A 27,746-nucleotide genomic window follows, 5' to 3' on the forward strand; every position below is an offset into this window, starting at 1 on the left:
AAACAAATGATGTTATAATAAATAAATTATGCTAAAAAAATAAATAAAATTAAATTATCGCTAGCAATATTTTCAGTTTTACATGAAAAGCTAGCCTCTGTAGCCCTTCATATACAGGGTGTTTCAAATTCGAGCCACATCATTGGGATTTCGGAAACGGTAAGAGATACAGGGTCGGTTAAATTGGGGCAAAGTTGCGTATTCTTATGCTTAACAAAATGCCGTTTTAAAATTTAAAAAATTCCGCCTACGTACGAAGTTATTCGGAAAATACCGAAATTTTGGAAAATCGTTTTTATTTTTTTGTGAGGTTATTTGAAAACATATTTTAAAATAATTGACACTTTATTATTGTCACTTTTTCTACTCTACCAGATGGCGTCGTCAAATTTAAAATCCGACGTTTCTTTTTTTTGGCAACCATCATCAACTTTATTTTTTTAAATACGGCCCTGGAATTTTTTTTACCCATTTTAATTCCCCTTTTTATTCTTAGAGAAATGGCATATCACATAGTTTAATTTTCCAATATTTTGATGTCAAAAATTTACTTTTATTAAAAAAAAGTTAATACTGTCCTGTTGTTTGAAATAAAAATTGTCTTGATGTTGTTTTTCAATCAATAACATGGTAAAAATATTGCTAATATGTTATATTATATTAGATTTTCACAAATTTTTCTACAGGCCTGATGTCTAAGTCTCCGGCTGAATAACTTGAAAATTCTTATTAGCAAAGATGGCTTTGAATTAGAAAAAAATGGACGACCATCTGTCATTAATTGTTTATATCTGTTTGACATTTGGCTTTTTCGATATTTTGTGAAATCAAAAATGGTATTCTCCAGTAGCGAACAACGTGATATGGTCCAAATTTACTATTCTTTGAATAGAAATTCGCAACGCTCCTGCCAACAATATCTGGAGCAATATCCAGAGCGCCCCCAACCTAATTATACGTATTTCGAAGCTTTGGACAGGAACCTTAGCCTCTATGGAAGTTTCACTAAACCTCGAAATATGTATGGGACTCGAGTGCATCCTGAAACCGAGCAGGCGATTATTAATGCTGTAAGTTTTACAACGATATACTTTCACAATAACTTTTTATCAGATAGCTTTCGTTAAAGGTTACCCAGAATCTGCAAGGTTCAACCAGACAATTTTCCCGTGAATTGAATATGCCAAGTACCCGTATCCACAGAGTATTGAGAAAAAATCGCTATCGCCCCTATAAACTTCATATCAGTCAAGAACTTAGGCATGGAGATACCGATAGAAGGCTTCAGTTTTGCAATTGGTTGAACGAAAAACTGCAAGATGATGAAGACTTTTTAGAAGAAGAGTTTAGAGCTAGAAGTCCCGATCTTTCCCCGTTGGATTATTTTCTTTGGGGCTATTTAAAGAACAGACTATTTAAGAACACCCCAAATGATATAAACATTTTACGTGCAAATTTATTGATAGAATTAAGGGGTATACGAGCCAGGACTATCCAGCGGGCAGTGTCTGGAAATTTACGTAGAAGGATACAGAAATGTATTGAGGTGCAGGGTCAACTATTTGAATATTTACTTTAAACTTAAAATATTGCATTTTTTCGCATTAATTTCTATTATTTTTAGTTTGTGTTTTTCAACATACAAATTAGTAATAAATTATAGTTGTTACTATTGTTATTGCTAAAATTTAGTATAATATATCAAATTTATACTATTTTTACCATGTTAATAATTAAAAAATTTCGTCAAAAACATTGATTTATTCAATAAATGATATTGTTAAGATAAATTATTACTTTTTATTTCAAACAACAGGACAGTATTAACTTTTTTTTAATAAAAGTAAATTTTTGACATCAAAATATTGGAAAATTAAACTATGTGATATGTCATTTCTCTAAGAATAAAAAGGGGAATTAAAATGAGTAAAAAAAATTCCAGGGCCGTATTTAAAAAAATAAAGTTGATGATGGTTGCCAAAAGACGAAAGGTCGGATTTTAAATTTGACGACGCCATCTGGTAGAGAAGAAAAAGTGACAATAATAAAGTGTCAATTAATTTAAAATATGTTTTCAAATAACCTCACAAAAAAATAAAAACGATTTTCCAAAATTTCGGTATTTTCCGAATAACTTCGTACGTAGTCGGAATTTTTTAAATTTTAAAACGGCATTTTGTTAAGCATAAGAATACGCAACTTTGCCCCAATTTAACCGACCTTGTATCTCTTACCGTTTCCGAAATCCCAATGATGTGGCTCGAATTTGAAACACCCTGTACATACAGACAGTTTATGTTGTTGTCACCCATCTAATGTGCAGTTATGCATAAAATTTCATCATTCTTATCTGCTATATGCCTCTAGAAGCTTGCGATTATCTTTTAGTTCGATTAAGCTTTTATCGATTGAATGTTTATATGGAAGATGCTTAAAATATCACTAGTTAGTCTTGTCTGTACATTATCAGGTGCTGGATAATTAAGAGGGAAGTTAGCTTAGAAGCCTTTTAGGCCATACATTTGAATCCAAATAACTTTCCTGCTTTTGTTTTGCCACAGTCAGCTTAAAAGAACTTTATATTTTTCGGTTTTTGTTTTGATTTTTTCATGTCGCCACCCGTCTTTTAGTGGTTTTCCTTCTAAAAGCCTTCCTAGTCCGGAGGTAAACAGAAATGCCTTTTTGTCAGCAAGTATTAAGCCATTACATTCCTCAGAAGTGCCCTGTATTGGCTTGGAGCGACTAGTATTAGTATAGTTTGGTTTGTTTTGTCTTCTGGTATTAACAACAGTTATCGATTCTTCTCCCTTTTCGTCCTCAGTTTGAGAAATTATCAATTTTTTTAGTTTAATCTTTACTGTTTTTGTTAACTTTCCTAATAATTTCAGCCACTAACATAATGGTCCACATGATAATAGCGTTGATTCTATTTCGATTTTTCGTCAAAATTTCAAAGGGACTCTGCTATGACAGTCGGGTTTGATGGCAATTCTTAATCATTTCGATTTTAGTTATATCTATAGCAATATTCAATCGATAATGTTGGCATCACATATACCGGGTGACACAGAAAAAAGGAAACACTTAATTAACTTTTTACTTTTCAAGATAAACAAATGAGGTTTGGTATATCGATAGAATAGTTATAAGAGCATCTTTTGAAATATTCTATTGGTTTCTATCACTTCCGGTCTAATAGGAAGTGACACTAACTTTTTTGTTTTAAATGGGACAATTGGTATATACGTATTTTGATATAAAATAATATTCTGGGAATAAAGATACCACATTTGCTACTTTTTGTATTATACCTACTCATAGAAAAAATAGTTTTAATTGCATTTTATAACTTAAATCTTTTACACGCCCATTTAGAATGTCCAAACCATTAATTTTAGCATTTACTTTTTCCCAATAATTTAATATGATTGTTTTTTGAATCGGTTGATTAATAAGCCCATAAGAAGAAAAAAATTAAATCACATAAATAAACGCATTTAATTAATAATAATAGCTTAGAAGGCTTTAAATATGTCAAAGGATACATATAACAATAATATATACAACAATAACAATAATAATCATATAACAATTGCATCGATATACCAAATTTCACTTGTTTATCTTAAGGAGTAAAATAGTTATTAAGTGTTCCGTTTTTCCTGTGTTACCCGGTATATTATATTGGCTACATTTTTTCATTTGTCGGTTGTGGCGCATATTATTCGGCATATCTTTAAATGGTGTTGCTCTCTAAATTGAGTATTTCTCAATGAGAACGGGTTTTGCGTATCTTGGAGCATTCTTTTAATATGTTGTTGTGGACGTCTACTCTCTTGAACGTTAATTCCCCCAAAATAAGCAAATTTGCATAAAGTAATGCTATTATTTGTAACTAAATAATAAAATCACATTTACCCACAAAACGCAAACACTAATAGATGTCTAATATTAGACCTCTAACTAATTCCATTTCATAATTTCCACTCGAAATGAATATTTCAACCACTTTATTAAGTTGAAATTAATGTCCTTTAGTTGAGATTCAATGATGTCATATCCATAGTTTAGCCGAAATCCGCAAGGTTTGTTTGTTGTTAACCACGTCGTCAGATGAATTGGCGGCAACCATGATTTTTTTGAAAATTTTCCATGGTTATCTCATACATTTCTGTCCACAGGATGATATTCTGTTCAATGGATTGTCAGACGCAGGTAGATTCTGTGTACACCGACTTCAGCAAAGCATTTAACAAAATTGATCATAACACTTTATTACAAAAACTTGCTGGAGTGGCTGGTTCATGGAGATCTCCTTCGGTGGTTAGCGTGCATTTTTAATCGATCCCAGGATGTCACTGTACATGGCCACCAGAATCTAGTTAGTAGTCCTCCATATATCTAGTTACCCCAGGCGTACCTCAAGGTTCCCACTTGGGCCCCAAGCGGTAACTATTTATAATCTATTTAAATGATGTTATAAAATGTTTTACTTTCTCCAAAACATTACTTTATGCAGACGATATTAAGATTTTTGCTTCCATCTCGGTGATTGCTTTCTCTTACAAAATTATTTGCACAGATTTTTTGAGTATTGTCAGAGAAATAAACTTTACCTTAATTATGATAAATGCGCATTTATTAGTTTCAAACGTAATACTAACTTATTTCAATTCGACTATAATTTTAATGGAATTCTACTTAAGAGAGCTGATAAAATCACCCAGCATATAAAACCCAGATCCCTGGGTGTCATATATGATCAAAAGCTAACTTTCGCAGAACATATTAATTACTTAAGCATCAAGTGTAATCGAATGCTGGGATTAATTGTAAGAATTAGTAGGCTACTAACTTTCTCTAAAAGCTATATATTTTGTCTATAATTATAGTCGTTTGGGTTTTGCATCCGTCGTCTGGGCTCCGCAATAGGCGGTGCATTCTAACAGATTGGAAACAATACAAAATACATTTTTAAGATTTTTGTACTATAAAAATACTGGTATATTTAATTTACATGCTAATTTAATAGAACTTAGAGTTAAATATCAATTATATTCTCTTAAAACACAGCGCTCTCACATAGACATGTTCTTTCTCTATAAAATAATTAACTATCAGATTGACTCGAGTTATTTAATATCTGAAATACCTTTCCATATACCTCAGCGAAATTTTCGAAATTCTTATTTGTTTCCAGTCTGTTTGTATAGAATCAATGTAGCAAGGAATTCGCCGTTAAGTCGTATGGTTTCCTTATATAACTCCAAATTTTATACTGCAGATTTATTTTGCCGCTCTCTTTCTATGTTTAAGAAGAGAATCAGAAATCCTTGTTTTAATTAACAAGAACACTAAATTAGAAACTTAGTACTTTATTGTATTTCTGCTCTTGTATTATTTTAAGTACACCTGAAACACTTTGTAATTTGTGGATGTTCCTTTGAGTTTCGGCCTTTTAACATCCTATTTGTTTTTGATAAATAAATAAATAAAATAAATGTTTCTTACAAAACGTTTGAAAAAATGTTGTTATTGTCAGCTCTTTAACCAGTCGTTTGAGGTAATTTACGATCTGATTATTCTGATTGCTCTGCTATTCCAAAATGTCTGCACCATCTACTTTAGAGATTAACTTTTCAGTGGTGTCCTCAATAACTGATAGAAAAGGGAGTTCTTAATAGTCTGTGATGCTGAAAGTACATCTTTTTTGTAATGACAGGTTTTCTTTGATTTTCTCGGGTCCGAACTAACGCTTAATTGTTCTCCGCCCGCTATCTTTGAGGTAACGATCCCAAGAGATGTAAAAAGTAGTTGTTACGAGTTATAATAGGTACAAATAATATAATAAACAATTCAACAAATATCTAAAAGTTATACAATAAATAATTTTACCATTTTGAGTAGCAGTCGTATCTATAAGAATTGCATCTGCCACTTATATTCAGAGGTTTAAATTAAATAAATTCCCTTCTTTCCATTTAATATTTAATAATCTATTTCATTCATAAAAAGTTTTGTCGTGAGTTTTTAACAACTAAAGTTTAAATTTTTAACTCCTCTAGATCTTACAGAAATTAAAAGAAATTAAATTTTCCTCAGAGTTAACTTGAAACAGAGATAATAAATTTTCTTATCTGTTTATCAGGCGTTCCAAGTCAACCGAGTAATCTCCGAGCATCAGACATCGGCGAGAGCTCAGTAACACTTCAATGGAGTAAACCCACCCACTCTGGAGAGAGTATAGTGAGCTACGAGTTGTACTGGAACGATACCTATGCCAAAGAAAAACACCACCGTAGAATACCGATTTCCGAATCGTACGTTTTAAATGGACTGTACCCGAACACGCTGTACTACGTATGGTTGGCGGCGAGGTCTCAAAGAGGTGAGGGGGCTACCACTACCCCCATACCCGTGAGAACGAAGCAGTATGGTAAGACCAGTGTGGCGTTAGGATATAGGTTTAGTGTTTAGGGGTATACACATACACGTTTGACATCCGGATAAGGTTTTTCTGTTTGAGCTTTTATGTTGAACCAACATAAAAACTTGATTTTGTTAAGAGACTATTTGTTGGATTTTGAGAAATGTGTGGAGTTTTGTTTTATCATCATCATTAAGGTTTTGAAAAAAGAGACTTACATTTTTAGTTCTCTCAGCTATTGTTCTTTCTTAACCAGTGGTTGGTGCTATATGATGAAAGCTTAAATATAAAAATGTGTATAGTTTTTTTTTACTTATCGTTTCTTGGGTAGTTTTGAATTTGGTTTCTTGGCTAAAACGTCATACGGTATAATTTAGAAATTAAAAAAAGAAGATTTTTAAATTCTCTTCAATTTACCTTCTAATAAAATTAACGGGCACCAGAGATTACCGATTTTTTTAAAAACAATTTAAACGCAATTAAACAACTCAAAATATACAAAAAAAATTTTTTATTAACTTTGGCGCCCACTAACTTTGTTGTACGACTTTAATTTTTAAGCTTTTGTATTAGACCACTAACGACTGATAAAAAACAATGGCTCTATGGATTTCTTAAACAATTTTTTTTGGATGCCAAATTGAGTGGACTATAAACGATTTACGTATTTTATTGAAATAAATATGTATATCGAGTTATTTCATTTTTCTAGTTTTAATTTTAGAACAATTTTGGGTTGATGAATAATGGAAAAAATAAAACATATATTTTGCGACGATTTCTTATCTAAAAATAAACCTCAGACCCTTGTGAATCTAATAATGTATAAAATTATAATTATGCAGTAATATTTTTATTTTTTCAGTAATATATTATTTTTTCGTATAATAAATATTTAATGCCTTTTGTAATCGTATTAACAAATATATGTAGAATTTAATCATTAATTTTTAATTATTTCATTTGGAAATTAATTTTTAGGGATGGCTTGTAACTGTTTTTCTTAAAAATATATCTTAGAATTCATATCGAGCTTATAATTTTATATATCTATATATATATATATTAGATTCAAGTTACATTTAAGTCCCACGACACTGGAGCCTGCGTAGCGAGCTATATAGCGAGCGAGATATATAGCTCGATATAGTGAGCGAGAGCGAGCTATATGTATATATATATATATATATATACAGGGTGTCCGGAAAAAGGAGGCCAATCCGCCGGCCACATATAGGGTAGACCAAAATAATGCGACTTTCGTTATGCCATTTTTTAATTGGGCGCTCGATATTCAATATACAGGTCGTCAAAATGAGAAATATAAAATCGTTTTTTTTAATAAGTCGAGTGTTTCATAAGATATTAAATTAAAATTTGGTGTGAGGGGGTTTTTTGAAACGAGAAATTAAAATCCGTTCACGAATTTGCTACACCTCGCACAGGGCGCCACCTGCGGTATATTGCATGTGTTAAAAATGCCAAAACTTTTTTGTACACCTGTATAATAAAGTTCTAGTAAAAAATTCTAATTATCCAATCTTTTCATGTAAAAAAAGTATTCTTAGTAAATGTCGGCCTGAGAATCCGTTTATTAGATATCTTAATTTTAAAATCTAGATATATTTTAACAAGTTAACAAAATAAACGTAAATTATTTTTTCTAAATTAATGCTAAATTATTTGTTCAACGTGACCTCCATTTGTTTGTAATTTATGAAAATCTAAGGCTTTGAAAAATATTTGGTTTCAACCTGAAATACTCTCCAGCTGCCAGGATTCTTTCCCTTAAATGATACTCGTTTAAAGTCGGAACCATATACACAAAGTCTTTCATACATCCCCAGACTGAAAAATCCAAAGTTGTAAGGTCGGGCGAACGAGGTGGCCACGGAACAGGAGTATCTCGACCCCTACTAATCCAGCGATTAGGAAATACTTGATGTAAATAGTTCCTAACATTTATGGCAAAATGAGCCAGAGCCCCATCGAGTTGAAACCTAAGATTTTGTCTTAAATTTAGAGGCAAATCATCAAGCAAATCGGGCAGTATGTCTTGTAGAAACAACAGAAATATTTCACCAGTCAAATTACCTGGTAAAATGACAGATCCTAAAAGAAAGTTATCCACAACACCTGCCCACTTGATGATGTGTCTCAACTCTCGCCCTAGGATTCTCTTTAGCCAATATGTGTGCGTTATGGATATTTGTCATGCCGTTTCTCGTGAACGTGGCCTCGTCAGTAAACAGAATCACCCTTATAAAATCCACATTTCTATTATTCATTTCACATAACCATCTATAAAAGGCAAGTCTTGCCTCGGGATCGTCGTGTAAAAGACCCTGTACTTTTTGAAGATGAATTGGATAAAATTGTTGACTCCATAAAATATGATGTGTCTCGGTTTTCCTAATATTTCCCACCCGTTCACCCAGAACCCTAGTACTAATGTTTGGTGATTCTTCGACAATTCTTAAAATTTCTCCCCCTTGCCCTGATTGCATCACACGAGATCCGCCTCAATGACCCTTCCTTAGGCAGTTAATCAAATTTAAAAAATATTTTCTTTTGGGATGAGATCGGTTTGGAAATGTCTGGGTATAGCGTCTAGCGGCTAAAGTAGCATTGGAGTCACATTTTCCTAGTTAAGAATTGACAGGTATTTATCGTTTACAATACTATTTAAAACTTGCCAAACATCAAAAACATATCCGCGATTTCGGAAAAGGGTACATTTCTTGGTCTATGAGCCATTATGGTTTTATAAGTTGTAAGAAAACACACCAAATACAAATATGTAATTAAAAAACGTAGATTTATTTTAGGAGTAATTGAGAAGCTTGTAAAAAGCGTCACAAGCATTTAAATTTTTTACTTTGACAGTACGTAAAAAGTTACTGGATCCAAGAGGTCAGCCAATTTATTTAGAAAGAAGTATCTAGATTTTAAAACTAAGATATCTAATAAACGGATTCTCAGGCCGACATTTAATAAGAATACTTTTTTTACATGAAAAGATTGGATAATTAGAATTTTATATTAGAACTTTATTATACAGGGGTACAAAAAAGTTTTGGTATTTTTAACATATGCAATATACCGCAGGTGGCGCTCGCTGCAAGGTATAGCAAATCCGTGAACGGATTTCAATTTCTCGTTCCAAAGAACCCCCTCATACCAAATTTTAATTTAATATCTTATGAAACACTCGACTTATTTAAAAAAAAAAAAAACGATTCTATATTTATCACTTTGACGCCCTGTATATTAAATACCGAGCGCATATTTAAAAAATGACATAACGAAAGTCGCATTATTTTGGTCCACCTTATATGTGGCCGGCGGATTGGCATCCTTTTTCCGGACACCCTGTATATATATAACTTTTAAAGTATATATAAGTTCTATATATACTTTAGAAGTAATTAGACAGAAGTAAAGACTTCGACAAATTTTAAATAACCCTTAAAAAAACTCTTACCAGTGTTATATTTTCCATTTTAGCAAAATTCCATAAAGGCTGCTCCAGTGTCGTGGGACTTAAATGTAACTTGAATCTCAGTATAAAATGTAACTTCTCTCTACTCTACATTCTACTTTTCCGAATATAGAATATCCTTGCCGAATTGGAAAATACTTATTTATTTGAGGCGTAAAATTTCAAATATAAAAATAAATCTTTAAATGACTTAACTTACCTGTGTTACATTTTTGAGTCCCTTAAGTTAAGCGTTAAACTATTAAATTTTCCATTTAATACATAACTGCTTGGAATTATTATTGAAATTCATCTGGGTTAATATAATAGTTCCATTTTTATGGCTCTTAGGTTATTAATTATTAATATAATTTAGGTCCAAGTTTTTCTTCAGAGACTTTAAATTCCATGACTTTAGATTCCACTAAACTAAAAAACTGAAACCTATTGATTTTACAAAACTGGAGCATCCCTTTATAGAATTTGGTTAATACGGAAAATATTTAATACAGAATTTATTTAAATTGCATTGGTATAAATCCAAATAAAAATCTAGGTAACTGAAGTACCTAACTCAAATATCCAAGTTATATTTTACATTATTTATTTACCCAAGTTATTTTTGAGGTACTTTTAAGTCCCGCAGAAGTACTTTAAGTAGGTATCATTTTAAAGCACCGTTGTGGTACTTGAAAGTGCCATGAAACTTTAATACTCGTTATATGTTAATTATGTGTGATTTTTCGTTCGAAGAAACCATCATCAACTGAATTTTTTTTATATGGCGCGTAAAAAAAGTACACCCTGTATAAAATAGCATATTTTTTTACGATTATAACGATGTATGACACAATATGTTTCTACAATATTTAAATTGTAAAAAATTATTTTCTATTAAATTCCGATAGTTTTGATGAGATGAGAAAACCTAGTGAAATAATGACGTTGAGAAAATGTCAAAGTAGTTTTTATTATAACCATTATTTTTTATTCTTTTTATTAAAGTTAAGTGAAGTAAATAGTTTTATTTATTTGATAAATTTTGTTGACATTGTGTTTTTGAACTCTGTTTTTGCGTCTTGTTGCTAGTTTTTTTTGTTACAAAATGGAAGACGCTTTTTTACCTGAGGAAAAGTTTAATATGTTGAAATGTTATATCCTATGCTACAGCAACGCCGTTAAAGCTGGTCGTATGTATTTAAATAACTATCCAGACAGGAAACAACCTAGTACAAAAATTTTCAGACGATTGGTTTTCAATCTTAAGCAGTATGGTGCGTTTAAGAAGTCAGTATTATCAAGAAATATGCCATGCAATGTAGGAAATAATGTGGTATTAGCTGTAACTGAAAATCCGAAAATATTTGTTAGAGAAATTGAAAATACCACTGGAATACCAAAATCTACTGCCCATTTCATTTTGAAAAAACATAAATACCACCTGTTTAAATCCAGAATCTGTGAAGAAAGGCGCAGAACATTTTGTGAATGGTACACCAGGAAGTGTCAGGAGGATGAAACATTTCCCCATAGGATTATCTGGTCTGACGAGAGCATGGTTACAAATAATGGAATTTTTAACCGGAAGAAAACCCATTATTGGTCAAGAAATAATCCCCGAGAACACTGAATGGCTAGACATCAGCAGCGTTTCGGTTTTAATATGTGGGTTGGCATTTTTGGAACAGATTTAATAGGCACCTTCTTTTACAACAATTCCCTTACCTCGGAGCGGTATCGCAACTTATTGGAACGCAATTTGGAAGAATCCTTGGACAACTTACCGCTTGCCAAGGTTAGAAACTGTTGGTTTCAGCAGGATGGTGCACCCGCACACAATGCCCTAATCGTGCGAGAGTATCTATCGAACAGATTTCCGGAAAAATGGATAGGAACACATTCAACAGTTCCGTAGCCTCCTCGTTCCCCAGACATAACTCCGCTCGACTTTTTTCTCTGGGGCTATTGCAAAAATTATGTTTACAGTCGTGTTTTTGAATCTGAGTATCAGCTGAGGAGAATAGTTATTGAAGGATTTGAGAGCATTACACCTGATATGGTAAGAAGTGTTTTAAACTCGACTGTTAAAAGATGTTATCTGTATTTGGAGAATAATGGTAATTTGTTTGAACATTTATTACTGCGATTTAAATTAGTATTTTTGGGTTTCTAATAGGTAGTTTTTTAATTTATCAATGTGGTTAATTCTTTAAAATAATCTCGTGACCTAGCTACGTGACGGTATATGAATAAAGTTTTTAAGTTGTCAATAACGTGATTTTTATTTAGTATTTCAAAATATGAGTAATAGCAGTCTACTACACCATACTCAGCGGCATCATTTCACCGCCTACTACATTAAAACCATCGGAATTTAATAAAAATCCAATTTTTAACATTTAAATATTGTAGGAACATATTATAACATATGTCATACATCGTTATAATCGTAATAAAATATGCTATTTTATACAGGGTGTACTTTTTTTACGCGCCATATAAAAAAATTAAGTTGATGATGGTTTCTTCGAAACAAAACGTCATACGAAAAATCTCGCAATGTTATTTTTTAGAGCTTAAAAAGTGGCCATGAGAAAGTGTCTTTTGTTTTTCCATATCTCTTTAAATAACGCCAGAAAAAAATAAAAACGAAATCGGCAAATTTCGGTTTTTCTCGAACATCTCCGGAGCTACTCAAAATTTTAAAACTTTTCAAACGGCGTATTGTTAGGCTCTAAAATGCGCAATTTTTCTCTAATTTAATCAACCTCGTATCTCCTATCCTATAGCTGCCGAGATCCCCATGATAGACATCCTTATCTTGGACACACTGTATATGGACTTTAAATTAGCTTTGAGGTACTTTTAATCATGAAAGTGAAAACTTGTCCTTAACACGTTGATCCTACAAAATTTTTATTAGTAACTAAAAATAATTTAATTGGGAATTGCAAATTGTTATATCGTAATTACCTATAAAAAAACCTTTAGTTATAATAGCTTTAAACTAATTTTATGTTCCATAAAACTCGATTATCCTTTAAAAAAATTTTTTATTAAAAAAAAATTAAAATAATAACTTTAAGTTTTTTATTATCTTGCATAGATTTTTGTTTGGTGGTAAATCTACCTTTTTTTCACATAATATTCAATAATAAATATTTTACATTTTGGAAACCCTTAAAAGGGTACTTAAGTACAAGGAATGGTAAAGTACTTTAAAGGAACTTAAAGTACCTTTGTGGCACTTGATTATTCCTCAATTGTATCTTAAGGTCAATTTAATGTAAAATTTATCTTTAAAAATATATTTTTTTATTAATTTATTTTATGCAATGTAAAATGAGTATTACCTTTAAGTTCCGTAAAATAATTATAAAAATATGTTATACTCAATTACACTTGATGGCGTAACATATGATAAAAATATATTATTTTCTGCAACTCAGTTAATTTATTAAATCTTATAATTTACCAAATTTATTTTTTATTGGTTAAATATATTTGATTATCCAGGCGTTCAAATAACATTGTATTTTAAAGACTGTTATTTTGGTGATAATATTTCTTGCTCCCTCTACATCAAAACTCCAACTAATATCATGCTCTAAGCTATATTATAATTTTTTTTAACAGGTGGCGCAAGTTTTACCTACTTACTAACCTCCCATTTTAAATTGATTATAGTGATAATTTTACCCTAAAAAATACGAAATAATTTTTTTTCGTTTCTAGTGCGCCTGAGCGTGTGTTTGTGCGAGTTGCATTTCAATTATTGGGCATGCAGTAATGTTTTTTAGTAAATGGAATTTATCTTTTTTTTTGTTTTGTTAATTGGAAAGCACTGCACAGTAATGGCTATGTTAATAATATATAAGTGCAATTGCACCATTTCATTTTTATTTTGGATTTCTTGTTATCGTTTTTTCTCAGCTCAAAGTAGTACGTGTTTCTTTTTTGTTAGCCAGAATTTTAACTAATCGATTAAATATTTTTATTCGAATATTAAGCACTCTGAGAGAAATTGGTAACGTGTTATATAAAGGTTATATATGTTTTTTTAATTTACTTTTTATCAGGGCAAATTTTTTTATAACTTGTACTAATTAGGTATTGTTCACAGAAGCAAGGCAATTAGTTGTACCAACTGATTTATTACACATAACACTGGATACAAAACCATTACCAAATAATACCAAGATAATACTTTTTTTGTTTTCATTTCTTGTTATTATTTTTTTTTAATTTTATATTTGCTTTAAGTAATTTTACATGCTACTCCACGCCTTTATTAAAGAAAAAGACCAAAAATATTTTGTGCCTAAAGTGAAAGAATCCTCTTTATATTTTAAATCATAAATGTTTTGCCAATAATCGCAAAGATTTTGGGGTACATATTTTTCATGACTATTCCGATTAATAAACTAACATTACGACAGTAATTTCTAAAAAAATAGTTTAGATAGAACATTATAATTGATAATTGAGTCCCTTTTAAAGTAAAAGCTGTTCCTTAAAGGTGGTTACTTAATTGGTATATTATTGAATATATTTTTCCTTATATTGTTATTTCTCATATTTTAATTCTATTTTTACTACAGCAATGGAATGTTCATATTGGCAAGAAGGCATAAAGTTAAATTTAATTTCTTTTGGGATATAAAAACATAATATCTTAAAAAGACTCTTCCGTTATTGATCGGAACATTTAGCTAATATTTGTATTAAATTTTCTTGAAATACCATTAAGCCATTAATATCATTTTGAAAAGTATATCTTCTCCTGATAACAAAACTTATAAATATATTGATTTTCTTACAGCAAGTCATTTATAGACAAAATTTGCTTTATATCTCTTTAGATTTATTAATTTTCTAATCGAACGTTTTATTTGTTTGCCTGAAGCTCACATTTACAAACTAATAAAGAATTAGGCTCGAAGAGTGTCAATCATACCATTGCAATTCTGACAAAAAAAGCACATATTAATTTAACATTGATTCGAACAAGTGTAAATCTTCTAATCTTACATCTATTGATAATTCTTCATCCGATAAAGAGCCTTAAACGATTCCACTCTGAAAAAAATGTTCCGGGCTTTCAATCTATTGGATATGAAAAGGACCAGCTAGTTACAGAGATGAATTCTAGAATAAATTAGACAAGAGACTAATGTAGCATTAAAAATAGATATTGGAAAATTATATACGTCCAATTCGTTTGGAGTTTCTTTTGAGTTTAAATCATACATGCAATTTCTGTATTAAATAATAAATAATAAAGTAAATTTTGATCGGAAGCTGAGAGACTTTAGTGACTTGCCTTTATTAGGAGGCATTATTTTGTTATTTTTTAAATTGAATACCAAATGAGACCTACTTTCAAATCCAACATCACCGCATACAATAAAATTTAATATTTGAAGTATGCCTAATAATTTATTCACTTCTTCTTGTGACCTTCACCTCTAAGCACCCTTAAAACTAATCATTTAATATTACTCTAGTTACTGGTCATGGTTACATGGTCTTTTTTTGTTTTTCTTCGATTTTCAATATTCCTAATTAGAAAACAACCTTCAAGTGGTACTGCATGGCAGTATTTGAGTCATAACTGAAAATCTGTTAGAGCAAGAGCTACAAATATTTAGTTAATAACCTCTGCATTGAAACGTGAAGACTCCAAATAATCGAAAACGTCTATAAAGGTGAAATCCAAGTGTCCTAGGTCTAAGCTTAAGCTAAGCTTGTGAATCTTAAAAGCTTAAGCTTAGGTTGGTCTACTGTAACAAGCTCTCCTGTATATTAATAGATTTGTTTCTCTTTTGAAAGGTGGATTACAAAGTGTATTTGTTGCTGCTGAGGCAATTGGAATTAATTACAAAACCACCATTGGACTTATGCAAATGGCACGACGTGGCATCATTCCAGACGTAATAATCTAAAAACAAGCTAGCAAATAACAAAAAAATCTAAATTTACCAAAACTCAATAACCATCATAATTTTAAAGCTAAATTTTATCAAAGAAATCTTATCAATTTGGGTTTATACAAGGTGATCCTTGGGAGCGGAAAGTTTTGATAATGATCTTATTTAGCAACTATAAATAGTTGGCTATGGATTGCTTTGTTAAATTATCTGTCATCGTATGCTATAAAGGAATGGGTACGTAAATTAAAAACACATGTTCAGTTGTCAATTTCAAACATAAGTTTAAGATCGCCTGATAAACGTCGATCGCGAATCTGATTGAGAAACTGATGAGCACAGTCCAAAAGATTCAACCCGAAAGCGAAAACTCAGACATTAAAAAAATGACTTTCAGTGGAAGAAGTGTCATCATTAAGTCATTTTAAGTGTCAAATATTGTACAAAGTTCTAAATTTTCACGCACATAAAAATCAGATAGTCCAAGCACTAAAACCAACAGACATCCCAAATCGTCTACATTTTGCTGAAACTTTCCTTGAGATTAAAATCGACATTCAGAATTTGTGGATGTCTGACGAATTCTTCTCACTTTATTTATTCTGATACACCAACAAACAAAATTGCCGGTACTGGAGTTCAGAAAATCTACAGGAGGTCAAAGAACAACCGCCATATAGCCCAAAAAACTGTATGGTGTGCGATATCATCCATGGAAATTATTGGTTCCTACCTTTTTGAAGATGAGAGTATTAATACTATTACGTTAAAGCTTTTGGTGCAGATAAATTAAAAATAACACTTCTCTTTCTTTGCTGCCTTTTATAATACTATATATAACACACATCATAAATAGCTGTATCGAGAACTCATACTTTCCCAAAAACTAAAAAATAGCTAACGTTTTGCCTCTGGCTAAAGTTAATAAGCCTACTGAAGTAAGTCAACTAAGATCAATATCAATTTTGCCAACTTTTTCAAAAATTTTGGAAAAAGCTATGGAAACTCAAATGAGTTGATTATCTGATGTTGACAGACTTAATATTATTCCTTCCAAACAGTCGGGATTTAGACCCCGATATAGTTGTTCGACGGCACTGTGTGATATAGTGGACGATATTGTCACTTCTCAAGATTCTGGAAATGCAACTGTCTTGATAATATTAGGTTATTCCAAAGCATTTGATATGATGGATCATAATATCTTGATTGCGATTTTAAAATATATATATAGGCTTTAAGGAGGCTTCGTCTTCTTTAATTAATTCTTGTCAGACAGAAAACAGCGAGTTTGCCTAGGGGGAATAATCAGAATTTTTAAGTGTCAAATCAGGAGTACCTCAGGGTAGTATACTTGGCCCACTTCTATATAGCATATATACCTTTAACATTGCAATATAAATATCATCTCTATGCAGACGATACTCAAATTTATTCGTCATTTATACCTAGTTTAGCAGCAATATCAACAGAACAAATAAATAATGACAAATTCTGGCAAATCGACAGTCATTCTATTCTGCAATGAAACCTATAAAAACCACTTTTTTTTTTTTTTTTTTTTGGGTCGGTGGAGAAATTCTTTATGAACACTGGTTACGCGGCGCCGCCCCCAGTAGTGTGGGACTCAGTGTCGAGTCTGTTTCGTCCTATACCCACTAAAACTCCACCGCTGGGTGGTGCCTTGTGGCTCCCTACACTGCGGTCTGCTAAGAAGCAGTCCTATTGTGTCCCATATGTTTAGTCCCACAGGTTCAATTCTGTAGCTTCAAGGAAGTCCAGGATTGTGCCCAGTGGTAGATTTCTTATACCCTCTGGTGCGGGTTTCTCTTCCCCCAGGAATGTTGCCCTGGTTTGATTAAATGCTTCACAGAAGCACAGTATGTGAAGAGTTGTTTCGTCCTCCTCATTGCATCCCTACATAGCGAGGTAACTGATTTCCCTAGCGTATGCAGGTGTTTCCTGCTGGGTGCATGGCCTGTAAGTAGCCCTGCTAAAAACCACTTACAGAATAGTATAAAACTTAAACTAGGCAACAATATAATAGAATTTAGAGACTCAGTTAAAAATCTAGGTTTAATATTAGATTATAAATTAAAATTTAAAGAACATATTACTTTTTGTTTAAAAAAAGTATATTCGATGTTGGAACTAATTTATTCACATAGATACTATTTGTCGCAAAAAAACCAAGGCTATGCTCTGTGAAACACTCGTTTTATCATTTTTCAACTTTGCTGATCACGTGTATGGGCCTTTTTTGAACAGCCTGGACATAAAAAGGGTTCAAAAAGTGCAAAATTGCTGTCTGAGACTCATATTTGACATAAGGATGAAATAGGATGGCTTAATATGAATGGACGGCGCAATTTACATTCAGCAGTATTTTTTTTTAATTATTAAATTTCAATGTCCTCCATATCTCCACCGCAAAATTAAATATCGCACTGATGTTCATAACATCAATATCCGAAAATTAAACCTTTTAACTATACCACCTCATAAAACTGAAACATTTAAGAAGTGTTCATCTCACCATGCTATCTCATTTCTATCTGATCTTACTTATCTTCTGTTTTATTTTAATTAATCTCTCTCCTTCAATTCTCTCTCTTTCTCTTCTCTTTAATTTCTCTTGTAATTTGTAAACTGAAAACTATATTGTTATTTCGTTGCTCACTGCTTTACGGCCATGTATTTTTTTATATAATTTTTTCCTTTGCTCTAGCAGCTGCCTCTTTTTGGAGGTAAACTGATGTAGCTTTTTATTCCGAATAGTTCATAGTTTTATTATTATATATATTTTATTTATAAGCATGTATATTTGGGAATAAATAAACCATAATTATTATTATTATTATTATTATTATTAAATGTGGAGCGTTATAGCAATATGATTAATAATTTTTTGAACACTATAAGGGCGGCCACTTTGCAAAGATTGTTTCCGACACACGTTATTTCTAGACGAGAAGATATTGACGGGCCTGTAAGGTCTCCAGGTCTAACGACTTGCGATTACTTTTTGTAGAGGCTACCTACTAGTCGATATTTTGCATAGGGTTATGGAGAATTTCCATGAAAAGCTTTAAGACCATTTAACTGGAATTAATTTAAGAAATATAACTAACATATAACTCAAAAGCTCCTAAGAACCACCTTGTATTAAATTTCTTTTTGCTTTATAAAAGATTATCGGCAAAACTGACAAATATTATGACTAAAATGTTTTTTTAATGACAGCAAAATGAACTTTCAGGTATATCAAAGTTTTTTTTCTTTATTAAAGCAGTCCATGCACTTCTTATTTTTGGTCTAAGCCTGGTCATAAAAAATACCTATAGAACACCCTGTACATTATAAAATTAATTATAAAATATATCTCCAGAACGATTAGATATTTTTTCCAGATATTTCCCTAAATAACCTGGCAAATCAAAATTGCTATTTTCGCTAAATTCTACAGCTCAATAAAAATGTCTGTAAATAATCTACTAAGAATTACACAATTCACCATCACCACACACTACCATTTACACACTTATACTAATAAGTCAAGCCGAATAAGTCGAGCTCCAGGAGGCAGCACTAGTACGACTAACTCGCCTCAAAGCTCGCCTTTAAGGCTTAGAAAATTAACATAATGTGCCGCCCCTTAGTACCGGGTGCTCCACCAAGCAACGTACGTGGGGAGCCGGTAAAACCGACGGCAATCCGGGTGTGGTGGGATCCGCCCCCTGCCAATAGAAGCAATGGAAACATAATTTACTACAAGCTGTTTTTTGTGGAGGCCGATCGGTCAGATAGTGAGGCGACCATTATCAAAATTGCAAACGTAACGGAGTTCGAGCTCGACGAATTGAAACGATGGACGACTTATCGCATTTGGGTGCTGGCAGGCACCTCGGTTGGTGATGGACCCGCCTCCTATCCTATCACTGTTCAGACTTTAGAAGATGGTACGTTTCAAAGATTATCTGTGACTTTTACGAGAACCAAAAGAACCAAAAAAAAAAAAAAACGAAAGTGATATTTGTCGAGGGCAGTGTCATGGGGACTGTGTGTTTTTTATGGTAAAACCGAGATGTCTTAAGCTAGTATCAGTAATGGTCTCAGTGACTTTCTAATTCTTCCTGAATAGTAGTTGGCAAGAAAGTAGATATAAAATATATCGTAAGATATTTAAGAAGAAAATTAGGTGCAGTTGCTAATTTTAAAAGAGGTAAAAAATTAACTTAAAATTTTGTTCTTACGCCATAATAACTTAACTTTTCGTTATGAATTTAGAACCTTTTTCTATCTCTGAATAGTACTAGATAAATAAAAATTCAATATAATAATCGAGGTCTGCAATAGTTTTCTTAACTAGATATAGATGATTACGAATTTATAGAAGTTCATATTTTCGTAAATATTTTAAAATTGTAAAAAAATTATAATTTTGAAGATTAATATAAAATTTAACGAAAACTACAATTTCTTATAATTATCATATACGAGAACCTTTAATTTAAACTTATTATTATGAAAATATGCTATAACTGTATTCTATTACGAACCAATTTAAAAAAAATAAAACTAAAATTTTAAATTGTAAAAATGTATTCTCTAACTCTCTAAATTACTTGGCTAATAATTACTATAATTATTAGAGATCAGTGGGAAGCAATCCTATTAAATTCCCAAATAATATTCCAAAGCAAGGTTTTTTTGAAAATTAGAATTTTAAAGTTGTCATCTGGATAAATAGTTTGGCAAACACTGGCAGTGGATTGTAAAGTAATAAATCTATTTGAATATACAAATATAAAACTATTAACACTTTCTGAAACCGGCAGCGAGTATTAGATTATTTTATTAAAATTAGCTTTTTTTATATTTTTTTTGTTAGCCAAAGCATTCTTTATTTAATATATAATAATGTAATATGTAGATTGTTTTGAAGCCTTTAAAGTACTATTTCTTATAGTTTATATAAATTAATTTTAATACTACACTAAATAACTTGTCCCGATTTGTCCGATTTGAGATATTTATGAAAATGTGAAGGCCATACTGATACTAGCATTTCTTTATTTATATAGAAACACCATATTATTAAAATAATCATAAATTTATTATTCTATATAATTCTAACTTTACAAAAAAATTAAACAAACTAAAGTTATTAAATATTTGTGTTTATGTTTTGACATCTTGGTTTTAAAATGATTAACTTTATTTTAAATAATTCTTTCTCAAAATATTAGCTAACCAAGCAGGAAAGTAAGCCTTACAAATAGTCCTGTATCCTTACTCAATCCTTATTTCTTTGTTTTTATTATTTTGTTTTCATTTTTCGTTTTTTTTTCTTACCTTGCAACGAGATTATTTAATAATTTTGTTTAGTTAGTCAGGGACTCTGGTTATACATTTTTGATGGCCAGAGTCTCACATAGACTACGATTATTATTTCTATTATTCCGTAGTTATTTAATTAGATTTTTGGTTGGCATATTCGTGAGATATGTCACATGTTATAAACATTTTTTAACCATTGCAGCTGCCCAGGATGGATTTTTTGATGCTGGTTTTGTACATTTTTACAGTGTTTTTTACTACCCTGATGTAAACTGCCAAATTAAAAGATTAAAAGCTACTTATCTTTTGCTTTGGTAATTTAGTTTTTGATGGGGAAACCACTTGATACTGTATTTTAATAATATTTTTATCTTTTTTTCTGTCTACAAAAGCGTTTGCAGGAGCAACTAAGAGGTTTTTTAGTATTTTTTTAGTACACGTCGAGAATCTTTTTATCGTATATTTATGTTTATTTCTTAGTTGTTTTTGATTTAGCTACTCACGTTCACATGTACTGATTGCTTTTTACGTTTTTTCACTTTTTTATATATAGCACAAAGATGCACCGCAATCGCACCGATTTTTTTATTCGAACCGGCACCTTTTCATAGTTTTTTCTGTTTGTTTTTGATTTCAGCACCGAGTTCTGTATTTAGTATACAGTTTGGTCCTTGCATGCCAGATTTTTTTCACCTGGTATATATCCCTTTACGTCTCAATTTTTGGCATACTTTTAAATTTATATTAATTATATTTATTTATACGATCTATGTATTTCAGATAAATCTGGTTGACTACCAAATTAAACTACATAGAAACCTGATTAACTTTGATTATCAACTTTTCGACCGATTTTTGATCTGATTCCATACATTTTCAACAAAAAATATTTTAAGAAACTTTATTTAAATTTGATTTGGATCATACCTGTGCGAAAAAATGGCTTAAAAAACTGCATTCAAAAATGCAAGTCTTATCTGAAATACTCAAAAAACAAAAGAAAATGAAGTTCAAATACTATAAGTTAAATGGAAGATACTTTAAGTGTCTAGAGCATATCAGAAATGTTTAAAAATAAAGAAAATGTCCAACAACTTAATCGACTTTAAATTCCTGGAATAAGTAAATCAATATTTTATCTGTTTATTTTAATTAATAAGAAAAAACTATACAGGGTGTCCCAAAAGTAGACGTCCAAACGAGAGGAGGTGATCGAGGAGATCATTTGCTATCAAAAAAACCCTATATACTATTATCCGATTGTTGATGGTATAAAAGTTATTTCCATTTTTTTCATTTTTGTAAAAATCGCTTCATGCATCATGCACAAAATTTATTACAAAAATATCATAATTTATTTACTTAGTATTTAGTGCGAGTGTGACCCTAAGGAGTGCACCCTTTCATAAATATGATTTGGAAGCATAATTGTTTCTTTCACTAGTAAGAAAAAAATAATTTCTCAATATGTTTAATTTTTATTTAAAAATTATTTGCCTTTTAAGTGAACCTGGCAGAAACAAATTTACTACAAAAAGTTAAAAATTATCAGGAAAAGTTACTTATTTAATGAAGATTCTCATATCATTATATCCTCCTGGGACCCGGACATGTTTTTGTTAAGTTAGGGTTGTGAGGCTTTTAAATATAATAAAAAATACATAAATAAACATTGTTTACTAATAACTGTTTTTATTTTTTTCTTACTTTGACAGATACATGACGTCCATTAAAATGGACATTGGGTCTTAACCTAAACAAAAATTCCTAATATATAATTTTTTTTTTCAATAACAATTCAATCTAAACCTATATAAATGCAGAAAATAAATGTAAACTTAAATTTATTTGCTATGGAACTTCATGAAACAGTTTCTGTTGCCAGTAATGCACAAAAATGTGTTGCATGTATTACAAAAAAACTTGTTTTTTTTTGGCACAAGAGTCATTTTTACATCTAACCGCATTTTTTAAGTCTGTGGCAATTTCTGGAAAGTGTTGTTTCCGTTTTCTTTCGGTGCCTATTTCCCTCAGGATTTCTTCTAGTACCTACACCTCGGATGTTTTCTTCGGATTCACTTTGTGGGTTAGGCGTATTTGTTAAAAGTTGAGTGGCAATTTCGATTTTAAAATCCAAATATTGTTGTATTTTGCGTGGAGGGATTTTAAATATTTTTTATCTCTTCGATAAAAAAATTCATGAGTTAACCATTGCTAGATCAAAGAAATGGAAAATAACCCTTACAGTATATTTTTTTGATCTGGCTCGAATTCCATAATAGCTAATCATTCGGTCTATCAAGTCTATTCCTCCCACAATTGTTGTATTTAGCAACAACGTAAGGTCTTTTAACCTGAATGTATTTAACTGAATGTAATATATATATATATATATATATATATATATCTTTCTTAGACCACCTTTTACACTCATCGCTTGTTATTTTGGAATAACTCATCTTCAAAGTACATGGCTAAATACGATTTTGCAGTCCAATCATACCGGAGCTCTGCGCTGCATTCACTAGAGGGGCCTTCAAAATTTGGAGGTGCAAAAGTATTATCTCTTCTCCAAGACTTTCGCTTTAAAGGATCCACAGATTGCTTGGCCATTTTTAACTTTTTTTTCAGGAAACTAAGAGGAATTCTATCTTCTTCTTCTTTCTCCTCACTGCTGCTTACTAGTTCTTCATTAATTATTTATTCTTCTCTCCCCATTAAATTATCCATACTTTGAATTTCTTCTTCATCATGAGATATTTCAATGTCAGAGTCATCATTTCCAATGATTTTTAGCTCCAATTTTTCGTCATCTTCCCCTGGCCGAAGCACTCTTTGATTGCCAAAAATTCCTAAAATAAATTTTGAGTTAATGAGTTAATTTAAAATGTGCATGAGATAGACGCAATGTCCATTTAAATGGACGCGAATAACTTAGGGTAATACAAAACTTATTTATTTTTTTTATTATTGTAATGTTATTTAAATTTGTCTATTAAACATTTGCAAATAAAAACTTTCACAAAAATCATTACAAAACGTTAAAAAATAAGCTACATACCATCATAACGAGAACCACGTGCAGCCGCCATCACAACAGAAAACAAACAACTGATTCCCAGCACATGTGCACAATTAAAGTCGACCGAATCGGACTGGGCGGCAGCACCGAAGTGTCCAACGTAGTGGATGCGAAGTCTAAGCTGCTTAAATAATAAATTAACGAAACTGGAAACATAAAACTGGCATGTTTATTTAAATGGACGCTAGGTCCCAGGAGGATATGGTGAAATACTTTCAGATAAGTGATACGAGTCTTTTTTGATTGACATTTTTATTAAACTATTCGTTTTTGGACAAAAATCAAAATATTGTAATACTAAATAATCTAATTCTAAATAATGAAAAAAAAAGAATTTATTGGTATTAAACATCACAATAAATGTTCAAAATGCGAACCACCTGCCCTAATACACATTCGGCAACGGCGGATGAAATTACTTTTTCTGCGCCGAAAGGCTCTGTCATTGTTGGTAATAACGTTGGCCGCTTGTCTTATTTTTCTTCGCAGTTCTACTTCAGTCTGGCTTTCATTGATAAAAACAAGTTCTTTGAAATATCCCCATAAAAAAAAGTCTAAGGGGTTCAGGTCAGGCGAACGCGGCGGCCATTGGATGGTTCCTCCCCTTCCAATCCATCGATTATTAAAAGTAGTATCAAGATGTTGCTTTACGATTCGGGCAGAGTGAGCAGGAGCTCCGTCGTGTTGCAGCCACGCATGTCTCGCCGTGTTGCTACAGATACGTCTTCAAGTAAATCGTTCAAGTTATGTTGCAAGAAATGTAAATAATTTTCGCCGTTAAGTGTTTCTGGTAGCTCGAATGGTCCAATTAATTTGCCTTCAATGATCTCTGCCTATAGATTGACTGAAAACTGATGCTGAAAACGATCATTATATACTAAACTATATTAGGATTAACATAGTTCCAATAATGTAAATTGTGTATATTAAATATCCCTGTTCCTGTAAAACTGCTTTCGTCACTCCACAAAATGTTTTAAAAAAAATTAGAGTCTTCTCTATTACGCTGCAGCATTTCCCGACAAAACTGAATCCTTTTTTCATAATCAGTGGGCAGAAGTGCTTGAACACGTTGCACATGATAAGGATATAACAGATTTCTTTGTAAGTCCCGAACGTCTTGCTATGCGACGAACACTTGTTGTTGGATTCTCTGTTGCAAATTCCACAATATCATCTTCATCGTTATCATTTCTAGGTCTTCCTACTCTCCGTGGCTGACCAGGAATGATGCCTTCCAAGTAACTCTGATGCACATTTATGAAAACTCATTATGGTCAGGATAGCGATTTCGACCGGGAAAGCGTCTTTCATATTCTCGGGCAGCAGATCGAGCATTTCCATCACAAAGCCCATAAACATAGTGCATTTCTGCATATTCGTGGGAACTATAAGCCATTTGTAAAGGTTTACTTGTAATAGTAGCAAAGGAGTTAAAACACGAAAAACTCCGAAAATAGAAACAGCAAACAGTCTAAGTATAAGAAATAAAGCCTAATTTGTTGAAAAACCAGAAAGAAACTAACTACATTCGCGACAGGGAAACGGTATGTTGATCTTAAAAATTATTTGAAAAAGAATGTTTAGTTTTCTTATCATAAATATTTGACCGTAAAGAATCTGCATAAATAAAGCAACTTTTTCTGATTGCTGTTTATTTTTGGTCGGACACGTGCTTTGTAGCAGCATCAATTCAAACGCAAAAATGTGTATGTAAAACTTAAACACATTGGAAAATTATCATTTTCTAAGTAGTGACAGAAGCAATTGTTTTGCATGCAATTATTACTTATGAAAAAGTACACTATTTAAGGCAACATTCATAACAAATACCACGCAAATACGTGAGGATATTCTTTCTATGAGTTCTTTACAGAATTCATGACACTATTTTTATAAAAAACAGAAAAACGGTAATAACTTTTAAACCATCAACAATCGAATAATAGTATATGGGGTTTTTTTGATTGCTACTGACCTCCTCTATCGCCTTCTTTCGTTTGGACGTCTACTTTTGGAGGAATGTAAGAAGTATTCCAAAAACTTTCATAGCATCTGCTGTGTTCTTACTATTGGTTGCTAGCAATTGATTGGAAACTACTTCACATACATTTTATATAGACTTTCATAAAAATAAATCGAGTTTCATAGTTGGAAAAACGGTTTTTAATTTTCATATGCCTCTTGTCTAAGACTTTTAACGTATTTTTTGTTTTAAGTAAAACATTCTTAAAAAATCAAGTAGCAATTTATTTGGCCTATGAAATATTACGTTAACAATGCAACCGATTAAAGACGTTACACTCTAAGGCCGTAAGGGCGCTACTAGTGGTGCTTCAATAGTATATACGACTCTACGAGATTGCCACATAATCTGATCTGTGTATTATAGACAATATTTTGCTTAAAGATATTAAACATGTAACAAATCATGTCATTTATTATTATTTCAGTGTAATAATAAATTTTAATTAAATTAAAATAAAGTTTTTTAAAATATACATAAAAACCTCGAATAGTTTTGAAGCTAGCTGTTTAAAATGTAAATTATCATAATAATTTAATAAAACTCTTAAATTGTTTTATTCGCCTGAATTTTATCGAATTTCTGAGACAAGTTTTTTTTTATTTGAAATAAAAGTTATGCCAAAAAAACAACCCTTAAAACTATTTTTTTTTTAATATTTCGGGTATTCTTTCCTTAATCCTATCCTCTAGTGTCATTTCCACTCACCTTGCTAGGCACTCACTGCAGTAGGTGACATGCGCACAAAAATGGCACATCTACTGTGTGTTTACTCACACTTGCACCAAACTTTTTTCGGAATGACTGATGTTGGTTGACTGAATAATTATTAACTCAACTTTTTTGCGGTATCCTATTTTTATAAGGCCACTTTAGAGTTTAAATGATCGATGTAAAACTTATAAAAATTATATCATTATATTGGGCTTTTCTTATAATTTTATAAAGATTTATATCTGTTAAATGATGATTTATATTTTTTTTATAAAAAAGATACAATGAATGATGAAAACAATTGGTGTAGTCTGTTTCTATTAAAATAATGACAGAACTTTCACATTGCATCTTTTTTATTAACGTTAATTTATTCAACTAAGTAATCCATGTAAAAAGTAAGTATGTTATCAGCAGAAAACTTCAGTAGTAATGAAAATATAGTTTATATTAATTCGGACATATTATAAGATAATCAGTAAAAATAAATTAGTATTATTATTTTATTATTGAAGAGTTCTGTTAATGTTTATAAACCAGTTTGCTTTGATTTTGGAGACTAATAGGCTTAAGCATTTGAATACCAATATACCACTAACTTGTACTACAAACAAGTTAACCAAGGTTTACTAGCTTTGTATAGGTTTGATAATTGACATATGACCTTACTAATGCTATTTATTAAAATTATATAATTAAGAACAGTAAATCAGGACCAGCAGCAACTGTAAAATTGGGTCCATTTA

General features: G+C 31.2%; 1 protein-coding gene across 9 annotated transcripts in view; it reads left to right on the plus strand.

Annotated features, from left to right (window-relative positions):
- Nucleotides 1-27,746, plus strand: part of LOC126744524 (tyrosine-protein phosphatase Lar) — a 1,889,525-nt gene that overhangs the window by 1,817,468 nt on the left and 44,311 nt on the right. For 8 of the 9 annotated variants that reach the window (XM_050451972.1, XM_050451980.1, XM_050451999.1 and 5 more), the window contains 2 exons: nucleotides 6,149-6,436; nucleotides 19,498-19,797. In XM_050451972.1, coding sequence (XP_050307929.1) covers nucleotides 6,149-6,436; nucleotides 19,498-19,797 — 588 coding nt within the window. The remainder of the gene's footprint in view (nucleotides 1-6,148; nucleotides 6,437-19,497; nucleotides 19,798-27,746) is intronic. The other variant, XM_050452010.1, reaches the window with a different exon arrangement.

The sequence above is a fragment of the Anthonomus grandis genome, chromosome 1, assembly GCF_022605725.1.
Source record: "Anthonomus grandis grandis chromosome 1, icAntGran1.3, whole genome shotgun sequence".
Lineage (NCBI taxonomy): Eukaryota > Metazoa > Arthropoda > Insecta > Coleoptera > Curculionidae > Anthonomus > Anthonomus grandis.